Source organism: Trachurus japonicus, chromosome 15 (genome assembly GCF_045865225.1).
Source record: "Trachurus japonicus isolate A0001 chromosome 15, Traja_1.0".
NCBI classification, from domain to species: domain Eukaryota; kingdom Metazoa; phylum Chordata; class Actinopteri; order Carangiformes; family Carangidae; genus Trachurus; species Trachurus japonicus.
In genome coordinates, this window is record NC_140921.1 from 4,198,714 (window position 1) to 4,216,374 (window position 17,661).

The window sequence follows — 17,661 nt, forward strand, 5'->3', positions numbered from 1 at the left end:
TCTGTCTGACCCAGGCTGGAACATCGGGAGTCGTGGGATATGAGTAACAGATTTTTACCACACCAGGGGGTATTTCTGACCTGCTGCTAGGGAATCATGATGGTTAAAAATCTCAGTCCACCCTGACTGGGTCTGTCTGACCCAGGCTGGTAGATCAGGAGTCATGCCAAAAAATTCTATCCACACCAGGGGGTATTTCTGACCCGTTGCTCAGGAATCATGACGGTTACAAAATCTCAATCCATACGAACTGGGTCTGTCTGACCCAGGCTGGAACATCAGGAGTCGTGGGTTATGAGTTACAGATTTCTATCCACATCAGGCGGGTATTTCTGACCCACTGCTAGGGAATTATGACGGTTAAAAAATCTCAATCCACCCTGACTGGGTCTATTTGACCTGCCAAGGAAACATGACGAATAAAAATTCTCAATCCACACTGACTTGGTCTATTTGACCAGCTAGGGCAGCACCAGGTATAATTCCCAATCCACACTGGCTGGGTCTATTTGACCTGCCAAGGAAACATGACGGTTAAAAATTCTCAATCCACACTGACTGGGTCTATTTGACCAGCTAGGGCAGCACCAGGTATAATTCTCAATCCATACGGACTGGGTCTGTCTGACCCAGGCTGGAACATCAGGAGTCACAGGTTATGAGTTACAGATTTCTATCCACATCAGGGGGGTATTTCTGACCCACTGCTAGGGAATCATGACGGTTAAAAATCTCAATCCACCCTGACTGGGTCTATTTGACCTGCCAAGGAAACATGACGAATAATAATTCTCAATCCATACGGACTGGGTCTGTCTGACCCAGGCTGGAACATCAGGAGTCACAGGTTATGAGTTACAGATTTCTATCCACATCAGGGGGGGTATTTCTGACCCGCTGCTAGGGAATCATGATGGTTAGAATTCTCAATCCACGCTCAATCGGTCTGTCTGACCCAGGCTGGAACATCAGAAGTCGTGGGTTATGAGTTAAAAAAAAAAATCTATCCACACCAGGGGGGTATTTTTGACCCACTGCTAGGGAATCATGACGGTTACAAATCACAATCCACCCTGACTGGGTCTGTCTGACCCACTAATGAATGACTGGGTCCATTTGACCCACTTGGGCAGCACAAGGGTTAAAGAAACAATGCCTTAATTATAAATTAATTAATTAATGCAATTTGCAGTGATGGAATGTTGCAGTTCAAGTTCACTTTCACTTGCAATTCCTTTCTAATTTCAAAATTGCCCTTTTGAGACTTGGGATAGTTTTATTTACAGTTCAAGTTTAAACTGTCAAATTTAGTTAAGTTAACACTTAAAAGCTGAATCGTTTATGGTGAAAAGAAAAAAATAAAGAACATTGTATTTTGTAACAGAGTTGAGCCATTTTCATTTTTTAAGAGGAGATTGAATCGATTCTAATGAAATCGAATCGAATCGAATCGAATCGTGATTAATCGATTTAGAACCTTAGGAATCGAAATCGAATCGATTCAGGAAATTGGCCACAATACCCAGCCCTAGTATTCACACCAGGCTCGTTTGGTCCGCTTGAAATGGACTTTTCCTCTGGTGCGGACTTTTTGGGGAGGTGTGAATACAAACTACTGGACTCTGGTGCGGATCAAACAAGTGAACCGAGACCACCTCTGCAGCTGGGACTCGGTTCACTTGTTTGGTCCGCACCAGACTCCCAAACGAACCTTTCCCGAACCAAATGCAAAATCCAAGCGCCTTTTTGGATTCAACAGGCTTCCGTTGTTGTCAGAAAATGTGGAAATGATCAACAATGAGCCGTGGGTCAACATGGAGCAGAGATAGACACGCTGCCTCCTTGATATCTGGTCAGTGGAAAACATTTATCAGATGCTGGAGAGGACGCACCCGTCGCCGATAAGGATGCACATTCTTAATATTTTTTTTTTTACTGATAACAGAAAGTCGTTATCCGATTAATAACCGTTAACAGAAATAAATGTGACTAGGCTTATGCCGATCGGCAATGTGGCATCCTCAGAGAATGATTATGTTTTTTGTTTGTTTTTTGCTGTGCCATCCTTTTTTTCTTTTTTTTAGCGCACCATCCTTCAGACGCAGACGTCTGTGTGTTTGTTGTCTGACCATCCTTCACGGGGACGGCTGCTTAACGGCCACATAGCCTCCACGTGATGAATAAGCACAGGACAGGTGCAACTGGATATACTACCAAATTGAAAGGGCAGCAAGAAACGTATTCATGACCTCCATTGTGTACTTTTCGTATAAGATCCCGCTGATAATTTTTATCCAATGATTGAGCGACTGTGGGATACACGTGCTTTTCTTTATAAAGTTGATCCGCTTGTGAAAAAATGCAATGTGACTAAAAAACCGCACCAAGTAAAAAAAAATTAAGACCGCACCAAAGCAAGTGAACTATCGGACTTTCCTGTTGTGAATACGCCCTAAATGTTTGGTGGCGATTTGGACATCGACACAACTTCAAGAAAAGCTAGAAAGCAGCTGCTTCAATCAGTTTCTGGTTGGAATAGAAAAGTCAAAAGTGGGTCGGCGCGACCAACCGAGTTTTAGTATTGAGCCGCTGCAGTTCAGTCCAAGGGGGCAGTTGTCGGTCTGAGAAGTGAAGCCCACTTCCGTGTTCAAAAAACTGCAATCCCCTCGGATTCCTCTGGGGGCTGGTGTCAGAAAGCAGCATTCTCCATTAGGGCTGCCACGATTAGTCGACTAGTCACGACTACGTCGACTACTAAAATCGTCGACAACTAATTTAATAGTCGATGCGTCGTTTCTTTTCTTTTTTTTAAACTTTGTTTTTCTCTCAAAACTGCTGGGGCACCTTCCACACACGCACCCGCCGCTGCAGCCGCCCACCACACACACACACACATGCACTCACTCACTCACTCAAGGTGAGTTTACAGGTGGTCTCTCTCTTTTCTCTCTTTACCTGTCTTGTCCCTCATCAAGAGGCACCGGTGTAACCCCCCGCCCGCCCCCCCGCCGCCGCTCCTCTCCCTCTCTCTCTCCTGTCATTTGAAATGAGAAGCGATACTAGCGGTACCGCCGGTCCATCGTTTTAAATCACGGACTGAAAAACAGCCGTTCGTCATTTAAAAATAAAATCGCGGACTTTGAGAGTCGGTGTTGGAGAACTAGAACGTTACCGCGTCTGATCACAGCGTCCTCGTCACGTAATGAGCACTCATCTTAACGAGTAAGTCTTCTCTCCCGGCGTAAAACTACGTCAATATTTTCCGGTAGCTTCTCATCACAGTCCGCACCTTGCAGAGTTTGAGCTGCAGCTCAGTTTCACTTGTTTTCATTTGACAGTTTAACACAGAACTTTCTGGTGGAGTCTTTCTATGTTTCTCCTTCTGTGACAGTAAAAAGGCACATTTACATTTCTTCAGACAAGACGATTGTCTTATAAACTATTTGCTTTTTTTTTAACAGAACGACTCCTATTATTTACAATGAGCACAAGTTATATTTGATTGATAGGCCTACCAAAACTTTATTATTGTGAACAATTCCTTAGTTTCAGGTGTCCACCTCATTTTATCTATGTTTAATGCCAGAGACAAATGAAGGAAAGACAAAAAACCTTTAAGTATTTATTTTGGTGTTGTTTAGGCCAGTGCCTTATCCTTATTTTACTCAGCTGTTTGCACTTTATGCTACAGTTAAAGCTGCATATTTCATTAAAAGTTTAATGAACTATCATCTTAATTGTCTTTATTTTTAGTTAGCATATACCTTAAACACTTCAAGCTGAAAGCTAATGATGGTATATAAGAGCAGCTGCATGCTGGTGCGATAAGCTGTATGTTTTACATTCAATTTACGTATGATCCGATTAGTCGACTAATCGAAAAAAATAGTCGGTGACTAGTCGACTATCAAAATAATCGTTTGTGGCAGCCCTATTCTCCATAGACCCCCCATGTTAAAATCGCCGACTTTACATCCTCAATAAACATGTTAAAAGCCTGGTGTCAGACCGTTTTTTCGTCTCAATCGATAGTTTCTACCCCCGCACACACTCTGAGGTAGGGCTGTCAACGAATATTCTAAATTCGAATATTAAAAAAACCCTGAGATTCGAATGTGAAAATTAATATTCGAATATTAAATAAACAGTGGGGAAAAAAACTGAGTGGGGAAAAAAACGAAAAAAGGCCTAAATAAAACAGCGGGCGCACTGTATGATGGCCGGGCTCATCGCTCATTATTTATAATAGCCGACTGCATAACTGAAAATATTGTAGCGACCCCGCAGTAATGTTGTTGTTATGATGTTTAAGTTCTGTGACTGACTGACTGTGAATGTGTACGGGCAGGTAGCGTATGGTTGGATGAGAAACGGGGCTGGGGTGAGTGTGAGGAAGACAGAGTCCTGTCTGTGTGTGTGTGTGTGCGTGTGTGTGTGTCTGTGTGTGTGTGTGTGTGCGTGTGTGTGTGTCTGTGTGTGTGTAGGTGAGCGAGTGAGGAGGAGCAGAGGAAGAAGTGAGAGCTGTCAGATAAGTTTGTGTTATGTTGTTGTAGTTACGTCGGGTCGGACGCTACAATATCAATAGTAACGTGTGCTTAACATCGACATTGGACGCGAAATATCCGCGGAGCGGAGCAGTTTCCTTTCGGCACCGTTCACCGATTGTGTCAGATGCGCCAGAGCACGCACCTCGCCAGGGATAATACACACATTCACATAGGCTACGCACACACAAGCTACCCACAGACACACAGCTGAGGGGCCGAGGCGGCACGGAGAAATGCCCCCTCCCCAGTGGGTGCTCAACCTGCAGGGTGCTCGTGCACCGGAGCACCCACGGAATCGGTGCCGCTTCAATCACTGAATGAAGCCTGTCTATACGGACAAGAGTCGGGACCTTTAATTGCTCACACAAGTTAGGTGGGGGCGGGGGTGGGAGAGCCGCGAGCCAGTTCATTTTGTAATGTCCCATTGTCAAAGATGTTAAAATTGAAAAAAAAAAAAAAAAAAGCCTATACAAGTAGTATTAGTTTGTCCTCCTGTTGACATAATGCGCAATTAGATATTCGAATATATTCGAATTATGTGTTATTTTTAGAACGAATATTCGAACGTCATTTTGGAGCAATTTTGACAGCCCTACTCTGAGGGGGGTGAATTTTTTTTTAACTCTACCGTTTTACTGTTATTAGGTTAAAACTCTGGCCAATTAGGCGCAGAAACGTTGAGTGACAGGTCCGAGCAGCTCTGTGGACAGCTGCTTCGAGGCCAGTGGGCGGGTTCTCGGCCGGCCAATCCAACATGGCGCTGTTCAGGCCGCCATGTTGGAGTCACAAAAACAACTCCCCAAAACCAATGGGTGACGTCACGGACGCTACGTCCATTCTTTTTACAGTCTATAGACACAGTCGGCAAGCAAGGAAACGTCACTTCCGGTTAGGGCCGTGGGGGAAAACAAACCGTGTCCCCCATACACACTCATGCAAAAACGCGGCATTTTAAACCTTTGTCAAAGGCTTTTTCGCCGTCCTGTCTTAGTTTTAATCACATGTATATGCTGACAGAGAGCTATATTTTTAGAAACTCATCACGATCTGGGTCGATTGTTGTCCGTACATTTAAAAATATTAGGTATTTCACAGTCAGTCATATTTGTCTTCCCCCACGGATCTGACGCTCTCTTAGTCGCCGCCGGCCGGCTCTAGACACTCGTAGACACTGCCTGAGTTATTGTGTATTATTTTGCACCGCAAATAAATTCAAAAACCACAACCTGAAATTTTATATCGGAACTTCGCTCATCTTCTCCAAACGTGTAACGCTCTGACCGGAAGTGAAGGTTGCCAACCCTGCTGACTCGGTGTAGGCTATGGCTGTGAAAACTTTATATTTTAAGATGTACGGACAGCAATCGACCCAGATCGTGATGAGTTTTCTAATATATAGCTCTTTGTCAGCATACATGTGATTAAAACTAAGACAGGACGGCGAACAAGCGTTTGACAAAGGTTTAAAATGCCGCCTTTTTGCATGAGTGTGTATGGGGAAAACGGTTTGTTTTCCCCCACGGCCCTAACCGGAAGTGACGTTTCCTTGCTTGCCGACTGTGTGTATGGTTCAGTCTCAGAGAGAGAGCAGCGGGGAAGCTGCATGAGAGACGAGCTACAGTTTGGTTCAAACTATGTTTTGCTTGTTTATTTTTAATCATGAGCAGCGCCCTCTGATGCATGAATTATGTTAGCCTCAGTCAAGATTTTTTTCTTAAAGGTGTACAGAAAAGAAAACTGAATTTGAGCCCACTCTGGATCATAAAATTAATGTGATAACTCATCTTTCAGACGATGTAGGTCAAACTTTGTGCAAAATTCTATTTTTGAGTAAATCCGGGATGAAAGTGTGTTTTTTTTTTTCTCATTGGATAATGCAGGCGCACAGATTATGCGTCAGCCTGTACACGATTCATCAGCCACTGATATTGGATCCGTAATCCGTCATTCAAACGTCTGAGACACGCACACACACATGGAGCTCGGTCTCGCCCCAAGCTTTGAATATCCCGCCCGCTCGATAACGACCAATCAAATTCGTTTTCCTTACTCGGGTAAACTCGTGTTGCAGCTCGTGACAACTCGGCGCGACAAACAGGACAAACGGCCATTTCTGTACACCTTTAAGTGTTTTTATCCATCTTAGGGCATGAAAAAAAAGTTAAAATTTTTTTTTACACCTAAGACATTATTATTATTATTATTAATATGTTTTCGGCAACAAGAACTGAACTCGACTTGTAGGAGCCCCTTACCGTGTTGCAACTGCCGTGCCGAGACCGCGACGGCCGAACGTAGTACGCAGTGGACGACCGGTGAGTCAAATTGTTTGTAGCCGCTAGCATTAGCATTAGCATTAGCCGCGGCCGCCATTCACTTTAATGAAGGTGGCTAGCGCTGTATAGCAAACAGGCCTGGGTCTTTGTAATGAGAAGCCAAGGGTTCTTTTGAGAATGAATGTAAAGTATATTGCTGTAATGGGTTTAAAGAGTATTGATGATGTATCATGTCTGTTAGTATTGATAATGAATCATGTTGCTAAATGTTCTAACTGCTGGTTATGATGTGTGATTGATACAGATGCTATTTATTTTTCTATTTCTATTTCTATTTGCTAAATCATGACTTTGAATTATGTGCACACTGTATGGATGAATGTATTGATAAACCATGGTGAATGATGTAAGGAACTTTGGTCCTGTTCTCTTGACCAGGGTCTTATAGATGGCGAGCTAAAGGAGCCACGGACTGACAGATTGTGGAATGAGTCGCATCCCTCCTGCCAGGCCGGTAGTGGGCTCTTTGTAGCCCAGTAAAAAGACTCTCACCCCACTCGCTCAGCCCCTGCCCACCACGCACACACACCTTCCCCCACACACTTTCCCACTCATTTCCCCTGGACTCAATTCCCCAACCCAGACGTGGGTTTACATGAACTGTGGGGGGCAGCTGGGATCATCTTTTTGTGTTCATAACCAATGTCCAAAACTAACACTCGCCACTCGCCAATTACGGGTAGATTTTGTCTCTGGCTGGTAAATTTTTAAGACCACTCGCCACTCTGGCGAGTTATACAGACGAAAATTTAATTTGTTCGTTACTGGTGGAGAACGATGCTGGTACATTGTTTCCTGACAGAGTAATGTGTCTTTCCAGCAGAGACGATCTTTGGTCAGGTAAGCGCGTCAGGCCGTCATTCACAGCGTCGAGGTGGATCTGTTGTTACTGTCGTACCCGTTTGTGTGGTTTAGCGCGCCCGGTAAAAAATGCTCTCATTGCTTATAGGGCGGTGATCAGCTCCGGTGACCGCGGCGCTGACTCTTTATCCCCGTATTAATTAAAACCAGACGCGGCCCGACACACGGGTGCTGAAGCACGGACCAGCGCGGTCCAACTTTTAATTCTCGGTCCGGACTCCGAACCACGCGTCTGATTGGGTTGGTTGGACACATGTCAATCGCTCTGGTCGGACCTCACCGCTGAGAACATGTGTGTGGGCGCGCCTGTTTGTTTGTGTGAGCGCGTGTGTGTGTGAGAGAGAGAGAGAATCAACACTACATTACCCCACACACACACACTCTGAGAGCAGACAGGAAAGACAGTAGAGCAGTGTTTTTCAACCTTAGGATCAGGACCCCATGTGGGGTCGCCTGGAATTCAGATGGGGTCGCCTTAAATGTCTAGTAATTGAAAAAAAGAAATTACTGATAAAATATTTTTTTAAACTAATTATTATTCTTTAAAAAAAATACGATTAAAAACACCACACACAATCCTAAACAACTGTAAGAGAGAGAGAGATTTTTGAACTAATGATAGTTTATTTGTTTATTTTCTGTCTGTTCAGCAGGTGGTGGTGGGATTCATAATGGACTAGAATTAGAAGTGTATCTCAAAAAACTGGATTTTTACACCTATTTTGAATTTTACTCGAACACAAATACAAATAGAAATACTTCCCCCCCCTCAACAAATACAAATACCGGATGCTTTGCACACCCCTAGTATTAGTACATACTACTAAAATATTGATTGAGAATCGCATATAAGACCCAAATGACACGTTAAATAATACTGACAGCACTTAAACGCAATTTTTAGTTGGTTGGCTGGTAAAATATCTGCCTGGCTGGTAAAAAAAAGTTAGTTTTGGACCCTGTTCATAACGAACCAAGCATTTGGGTTTTTTTTTCTTTATTGCTGACTTTGATATCTGTTTATGAATCTGATTCTGAATCTCGATTATCTGAATGTGCATATGCAAATGATTGAAAGAAAGTTAACTTACCTTAATTAATTGTCTGTTTTTAGCAGATCTGTCGGTTCACTGTATATAATAGCACTTTTATTGTTGTGGGTTTTTCATTGCACTATTTTGCTAAAAATACATGGTATCATTAACCAGCAACTTCAGTCTCTGTCTGCTCCCTCCTTTGGTCTTACGTCAGCCTTCTGATCACTAGCCTATTGTTGTATTTTACTGTTACACATTAGCTTTAGCATTATGTTTGTGTGACATAGGTGCTACACTGTGGTGGCTTCACAAATTGACTAAGCCATTCACTGTCGTGCTGGCAGATTTGAAACCACTGTAAAAAGAAAAGTCAGTTTTTGAGGTAAGATTCTATTCTATCTATTTTTTATAGAGATGGTGTCGATCGATCGGCAACTGATCAGATCGGGCCGATATGATAAAAAAACGATCGATCGGGAAATCCAATCAAAGGTTAAAATCACCGATCCGATCGCATTATCCACCTTTTTCTGGACGTCAAAAACGTAAGCCGGTTTTGACCATAGATGACGTTCAGAAACTTGTGGATACATACAGCAGGGTTTCCCTGCCGCATCCACGCATGCAGACAGTAAAATAAGGCTGCCTGTGTCACAATTGCATGTGTGTAATAGCCTATTGATCATGTAAAGCATGCAGGAGAGGGAGCGAGCGTCTCTCTCCCTCTCTCTCTGTCTGCGTGTGTGTGACTGGCAGCATAGACAGCTGCATCACGATTAAGCCCAATAGCGGCATTTGCTGGGATTAAAGTTCTCCGTCGCAACAATGGATTTCGACCAGTATGTGGGTGTGTGTGTGTGTGTGAGACACCGCAACGCGAAGTGCCGCGATCCTTTTTGTGGAGTTTTGTGGAGGACAGTCTGAAGATGCTCTGTAGCAAGTTTGGTGTCAATTGAGCAAAAATTGTGGGAGGAGATACATTTTAAAGGTTTTACAGTTATTGAAAAAACTGTGATGGACGTCAGCAGCAAAGTTTCAGCAGTATTGGGGCTACATTGTGGTGAAGTTTCAAAACTGTAGCATGTACCGTTGGTTTGGTAGGAATTTTTAAAGTTTTAAAATTTAAACGCTTATTTGGAGTTGAGTAAATGTGGCATGGGACTGGACCTTTGTGCAAGGTTTGGTGAGTTTTCGCCCATGGGAAGTAGGATTTCCTCGGAAGAAGAAAGAAGAATTCCTAGGAATACACAGGAATACTTCTTTACGGTCCGGGCTGCTTAGAGAAGAAGAAGAATTCCTAGGAACACAATAGGGTCCAGGCTGCTTAACTATAATACCTGGTCAAAATGTGAACAGTTAAGCAAGTGGAAGATAAAATGATCTATTTGTCACGTGTACCAGGTATGTACAACCCAGAGGGAGAGGGGGGAAGAAATGTCACAGAGTGATAGTCCTCTGCCCAAATTATTGGAAGACAATAATATATTGGAAGACTAGTAAGCCCCCTCCCCCTTTAAGTTGTTTGTGTACTATTCTTTTCAGCCACTTTTCCTTAGTTTGTATTTTTGCTTTTGTCCAGGTCTGGTAACAACTAAAAACTAGATAAAGAAGCATTTCCTGATGGAAATGCGTGTGAATGCTGAAAGCAGCTGAACGCTGTTGCAGAATTAGCAAATAGTGCAAGCAGTGACTGATCACCATACAAATGTTGAACCCACAACCTCATGGTCAGTAGACTTTCACTCTGCCTCTAGGCCACAGTGTACACACAGTTGCAAAGACTGTTGTCTGTTGGAAACACACTGTGTCAACACCAAGAAAGCTTGAGAGTCAAGCTTGAATGACTTAGAATTAAAATTTCTGTGAATTTCAGGCTGAGAGCAGCAGTTTCAACATGAAGCAAGTTATCAGAAGTCAACAGAGGACGACTGGGAAAATAATTCACTATAATTGTTGTTGAGGCAAGATTTGAATCAGGAATCAAACCCACAACCTCATGATCACTAAACCTTTACTCTGCTGCTTCGCCACAGAGAGCACAGACATAAGCATGTTGCCATTGTAATGTGATGATGTGCTGCAAACGGTGGCAGTAGCAATTAATGCGTCTCTCAACGAACACCTGTAACCAATTGAGGGTGGGGGAGGGGAGCAGAATTCAACATCACATAACGAGATTGCTCAGCCTGGATTCGAACTAGTGACCTTGGGGTTGGCACGCGGACATCTTACCAACTGGACTACAGACAGAGTTGTGGAGAAGAGAGGTTGAGACTTTGATGAATGTGAGATTTTTCAATGATGCTTAAAAAAAAGAAGAAAATAGTATAAATGAGCCACAACAAGTAAGTAGAGGACTTTTTTGTGACCTGTGACTATTTTTTGGTGAATTAAAATGAATTAAAAAGCACTTAACAGCAAGTTACAAAGTTGAGCTCCTTCTCCTGCTGCTGTGAAAAAAATGCATTGGGCTGAATGAGAGCAGAGAGCTCCCTGGCTGCATTTAAAAAATTTTTTAAATTATTATCTAAGTCTCTTTGCATTTTTGACCAGAATTTTAGCCAGAAGACAAGTGTGGTTACAAAACTGGAGAAAATAATGTGTCTAGTTGAATTTGTGGCCGTGCTGACAGTTTAGCCAGAAAAACTCCAGAATGTTTTTTTGCCTCTCTCCACTCTGGCACCACTCTAGCTCTGCTCGTTAGACGCAACACACACCCATTATAAAGCTGAAAAAAATCAGAAAAAGTTAAATATTTGAAAAAGTATAAAAAGTATGAAAAATTTGAATACATCCGATAAAGTCCAGAAAAAGCTGCACGTTTTGATATATGAATTGTTGAAATAGCACAAAGTATGAAGGACTAGAAGAAGACCGTAAAAAGGCGGAAGAAAATGGCCGAACAGAAGAACAATAGTGTGAATGCTTTGCATTCACACTAATGATCTTGTCTGGACTCACCGAGCCTTCCTGCAGTTCCTCACAGCTGGGATCAGTCTCAGTCGTCCGTGATCTGATGTGTTGAACTTCCTCAGGTTCAACTCATCAAGAACCTTCTCTGACATCTGCAGCATGTAGGCCAGAGCTGAGCACTGGATCTCAGAGAGTTTCTCCTTTGATTGGTTCTCTGACTTCAGGAACTGTTGGATCTCCTCATGAACTGAGTGGTCCTTCATCTCCGTCAGACAGTGGAAGATGTTGATGCTTCTGTCAGGAGAGTTTTTATCACTGTTCATCTCCTTCAGGTTGTTGATGACTTTCTGGATGGTTTGTGGGCTGATGTCTGTCTGACCCAGCAGACCCCCAAACAGCTTCTGGTTGAACTCCAGAAAGAGGCCATGAAGGAAGCGAACAAACAGGTCCAGGTGACCGTTTCTACTGCTGAGGGATTTCTCCATGGCTTTCTTCAGAAAGACATCCAGGGTTAAAGCAATACGTCGTTTTCCTTGGAACTTCTTTTGGAGCTTTTTGTTCCTTTCAACTGTTTCCATGAAGATATCTGGGGTTGAACCTCTGTCACTGTCTGCTTCTTCATCTTCATCTTCATTGTCATCATCATCTTCGTCTTCATCTTCATATGCATATGAATGTGCATATTCATGTGCATATGCATGTGAAGATGAATATGCGAAGGCATATGCATAGGCATTGAGATATGCATATGAATCTTCATATTCATCTTCATATTCATATGGATATTCATCTTCTTCTTTTGAAAACAAAATACTGCCAGAATTTCCAATTTTTGTTTCCAAGAACACACCGAGGACCTCTGTGTTCCTGTTGGTGAAACAGTGGAACATGTAGACTGCAGCCAGAAACTCCTGAACACTCAGATGAACAAAGCAGTAGACTGTTTTCTGGAAGATCACACTCTCTCTTTTGAAGATCTCAGTACAGAGTCCTGAGTTCACCAAGGCCTCTGTGACATCCAGACCACACTGCTCCAGGTCTTCTTGGTAGAACATGATGTTTCCTTTCTCCAGCTGTTCAAACGCCAGCCTCCCCAGCTTCAGAAGAACTTCCCTGTCGGCCTCAATCAGCTCCTGTGGACTCGTCTCATGTCCTTCACCGTACTTGTTCTTCTTCCTCTTTGTCTGGACCAGCAGGAAGTGTGAGAACAGGTCAGTCGTGGTTTTGGGCAGCTCTCCTCTCTGGTCTGTGGTCAACATGTGCTCCAGAACTGTAGCACTGATCCAGCAGAAGACCGGGACTTGACACATGATGTGGAGGGTCCTGGACGTCTTGATGTGTGAGATGATTCTTCTGGACAGATCTTCATCACTGGACCTCCTCCTGAAGTACTCCTTTATCTGGGCGTCAGTGAAGCCTTGGACCTCTGTTACCCTGTCGACACATGTAGGAGGGATCTGATTGGCTGCTGCAGGTCTGGAGGTGATCCAGACTAGAGCCGAGGGAAGCAGATTCCCCTGGATGAGGTTTGTCAGCAGCACGTTGACTGATGACGTCTGTGTGACATCAGACACAACCTCCCTGTTGTTGAAGTCCAGTGACAGTCGGCTTTCATCCAGGCCGTCAAAGATGAAGAGAAGTTTACAGACAGCCAGCTGCTCTGCTGTGACCTTCTGTAATGTTGGATGGAAAACATGGAGCAGCCTGAGAAGACTCAACCGCTGATCTCTGATCAGGTTCAGCTCCCTGAACGAAAGAGGAACCAGCAGATCGACATCTTGGTTCTCCAAGCCCTCGGCCCAGTCCAGAGTGAACTTCTGCACCGAGAAGGTTTTTCCAACGCCAGCGATGCCGTTGGTCAGAACCAGTCTGATGGGTCTCTGTTGGACAGGTGAGACCGTAGAGACGTCCTCTCCCTGTTGGACAGGTGAGACCGTAGAGACGTCCTCTCTCTGTTGGACAGGTGAGACCGTAGAGACGTCCTCTCCCTGTTGGACAGGTGAGACCGTAGAGACGTCCTCTCTCTGTTGGACAGGTGAGACCTTAGAGACGTCCTCTCTCTGTTGGACAGGTGAGACTTTAGAGACGTCCTCTCTCTGTTGGACAGGTGAGACCGTAGAGACGCCCTCTCTCTGTTGGACAGGTGAGACCGTAGAGACGCCCTCTCTCTGTTGGACAGGTGAGACCGTAGAGAGGTCCTCTCTCTGTTGGACAGGTGAGACCGTAGAGACGTCCTCTCTCTGTTGGACAGGTGAGACTTTAGAGACGCCCTCTCTCTGTTGGACTGGTGAGACCGTAGAGACGCCCTCTCTCTGTTGGACAGGTGAGACCGTAGAGACGCCCTCTCTCTGTTGGACAGGTGAGACCGTAGAGAGGTCCTCTCTCTGTTGGACAGGTGAGACCGTAGAGACGTCCTCTCTCTGTTGGACAGGTGAGACCGTAGAGACGTCCTCTCCCTGTTGGACAGGTGAGACCTTAGAGACGTCCTCTCTCTGTTGGACAGGTGAGACCTTAGAGACGTCCTCTCTCTGTTGGACAGGTGAGACCGTAGAGACGCCCTCTCTCTGTTGGACAGGTGAGACCGTAGAGACGCCCTCTCTCTGTTGGACAGGTGAGACCGTAGAGAGGTCCTCTCTCTGTTGGACAGGTGAGACCGTAGAGACGTCCTCTCTCTGTTGGACAGGTGAGACCGTAGAGACGCCCTCTCTCTGTTGGACAGGTGAGACCGTAGAGAGGTCCTCTCTCTGTTGGACAGGTGAGACCGTAGAGACGTCCTCTCTCTGTTGGACAGGTGAGACTTTAGAGACGCCCTCTCTCTGTTGGACAGGTGAGACCGTAGAGACGCCCTCTCTCTGTTGGACAGGTGAGACCGTAGAGACGCCCTCTCTCTGTTGGACAGGTGAGACCGTAGAGAGGTCCTCTCTCTGTTGGACAGGTGAGACCGTAGAGACGTCCTCTCTCTGTTGGACAGGTGAGACCGTAGAGACGTCCTCTCCCTGTTGGACAGGTGAGACCGTAGAGACGTCCTCTCCCTGTTGGACAGGTGAGACCTTAGAGACGTCCTCTCTCTGTTGGACAGGTGAGACTTTAGAGACGTCCTCTCTCTGTTGGACAGGTGAGACCGTAGAGACGCCCTCTCTCTGTTGGACAGGTGAGACCGTAGAGAGGTCCTCTCTCTGTTGGACAGGTGAGACCGTAGAGACGTCCTCTCTCTGTTGGACAGGTGAGACTTTAGAGACGCCCTCTCTCTGTTGGACAGGTGAGACCGTGGAGACGCCCTCTCTCTGTTGGACAGGTGAGACCGTAGAGACGTCCTCTCTCTGTTGGACAAGTGAGACTTTAGAGACGTCCTCTCTCTGTTGGACAAGTGAGACCGTAGAGACGTCCTCTCTCTGTTGGACAGGTGAGTCTGTAGAGACGTCCTCTCTTTGTTGGACAGGTGAGACCGTAGAGACGTCCTCTCTTTGTTGGACAGGTGAGACCGTAGAGACGTCCTCTCTTTGTTGGACAGGTGAGTCTGTAGAGACGTCCTCTCTCTGTTGGACAGGTGAGACCGTAGAGACGCCCTCTCTCTGTTGGACAGGTGAGACCGTAGAGACGCCCTCTCTCTGTTGGACAGGTGAGACCGTAGAGAGGTCCTCTCTCTGTTGGACAGGTGAGACCGTAGAGACGTCCTCTCTCTGTTGGACAGGTGAGACCGTAGAGACGTCCTCTCTCTGTTGGACAGGTGAGACCGTAGAGACGTCCTCTCCCTGTTGGACAGGTGAGACCGTAGAGACGTCCTCTCCCTGTTGGACAGGTGAGACTTTAGAGACGTCCTCTCTCTGTTGGACAGGTGAGACCGTAGAGACGCCCTCTCTCTGTTGGACAGGTGAGACCGTAGAGACGCCCTCTCTCTGTTGGACAGGTGAGACCGTAGAGAGGTCCTCTCTCTGTTGGACAGGTGAGACCGTAGAGACGTCCTCTCTCTGTTGGACAGGTGAGACTTTAGAGACGCCCTCTCTCTGTTGGACAGGTGAGACCGTGGAGACGCCCTCTCTCTGTTGGACAGGTGAGACCGTAGAGACGTCCTCTCTCTGTTGGACAAGTGAGACTTTAGAGACGTCCTCTCTCTGTTGGACAGGTGAGACCATAGAGATGTCCTCTCTCTGTTGGACAGGTGAGACTTTAGAGATGTCTCTCTGTTGGACAAGTGAGACCATAGAGACGTCCTCTCTCTGTTGGACAGGTGAGTCTGTAGAGACGTCCTCTCTCTGTTGGACAGGTGAGACCGTAGAGACGTCCTCTCTTTGTTGGACAGGTGAGTCTGTAGAGACGTCCTCTCTCTGTTGGACAGGTGAGACCGTAGAGACGTCCTCTCTCTGTTGGACAGGTGAGACCGTAGAGACGTCCTCGCTCTGTTGGACAGGTAAGTCTTTAAAGATGTCGTTGCACTTGATTGTAGTGTCATGGAGGGTCTTCTTCTTGGACGTTGTCTCCAGCTGTCTCACCTCATGTTGGGTATTAACCTCTTCACTCTGTCCCTCTGTGATGTAGAGCTCAGTGTAGACGCTGTTGAGGAGGGTTCCACTTCCTGTTCCACTTCCTGTTGCCTCAGTTCCTTCAGTCACTCGTTCACATCTGCTCCTCAGACTGATCTTATGTTGATCTAAAACCTCCTGCAGACCACGATCTGCTGAGAGAGAAGAGATCATCATCTTAAAGGGATCTTCGGCGTAAGTTTAACCCATGGTCCAACGCACCGTAACACCGAGTTAGACCCCCCCTCGAGAGATGAAGTCTGCTAACCGCTAGCTTCTCCAGTTGTAGCAACTTTAGCAATGACCGCACCGTAACAAACAGCACAGTATACGGATCCACTATCCACTGATCAAAAAGCCACTTACAGCCACAAATACTGCTCAGAACAGCACCAAACGTTATCAACAGTACAAACAGGGTCCCAGCACATAATACGAGGCATCAAACATCTGTTAGCTTAGCCTGGTTTCTATTGAAAAGAGACGAAAACAACTCACTCACTCTGCTCCAGTTATACGCTTTGCAGCAACTTTCCGTGTCGAGCAGCGTCCAGGCACTGACAACACACGTCCGAGGCCGACTGGCAGCACAAACATCTGGTTTCAGTGGCCACCGACAGGCAGTGACCACCACACTGACCACTTGATTCCCCCAGGTCCAGCATTTAGACTCCACCAGCTCTCTCCCTCTGTCACTTTTAGCCTCCATTTCCAGCACATAGCCTGCACCGCAACTGTCCCTCTTTCACTTTACTCCTCCATTTCCTTCAGCTTGTCTTCAGTAAACTCGATCTCAAACTGATAGTAGCGCCCATCAAAATGAAACCAGTCGCTGTTGTTCTCAAAGTCCATAAACTCAGCCGTGTCCGTGATGTCTCCTTCACTAAATTAGACAGTCTCTTCCGGGCAACGAACGGCGTCTGTCGCGCGTGTGACATTGCGTCTAATCTCAAGCTTGTTAACGTAATTCTCTCCGTTCATTTCCCTGTGAACACTCGATAACAACTTTTATAAACTGATAGGCAAGATACATAGGAACTTTGGCTGCATTATATGGAGTAATACACACACATTCATCCTTGAGCTGCGGGACTCTACTTCACTCGGTAATCGCCTCCACGCCAGCTGACTACCTGTAGCCTTCAAGCAGATCACAGATAGGATATGGGGGAATCAATGGTCAGTGTGGTGGTCAATGCCTGTCGGTGGCCACTGAAACCAGATGACTGTGCTGCCAGTCGGCCTCGGTGTGTGTTAGTGCCTGGACTCTATACTGGACACGGAAAGTTGCTGCATAGCGTATAACCGGAGCAGAGTGGGTGAGTTGTTTTCGTCTCTTTTCAATAGAAACCAGGCTAAGCTAACAGATGTTTGGTGCCTCGTATTATGGGCTTGGACCCTGTTTGTACTGTTGATGACGTTTGGTGCTGTTCTGAGCAGTATTTGT

The 17,661-nt window shown here is 45.7% G+C and overlaps 1 protein-coding gene and 1 long non-coding RNA gene across 2 annotated transcripts in view; one reads left to right on the forward strand and one right to left on the reverse strand.

Moving 5' to 3' along the window:
• The window catches only part of LOC146973073 (uncharacterized), a 430,259-nt gene that overhangs the window by 374,486 nt on the left and 38,112 nt on the right, over positions 1 to 17,661 (forward strand). The gene's annotated exons all lie outside the window — the stretch shown is intronic.
• The window catches only part of LOC146973081 (uncharacterized), a 107,839-nt gene that overhangs the window by 75,377 nt on the left and 14,801 nt on the right, over positions 1 to 17,661 (reverse strand). The window contains exon 3 of the mRNA XM_085799066.1: positions 11,743 to 13,646. Within this exon, the coding sequence (XP_085655192.1) occupies positions 11,743 to 13,646 (1,904 nt within the window). The remainder of the gene's footprint in view (positions 1 to 11,742; positions 13,647 to 17,661) is intronic.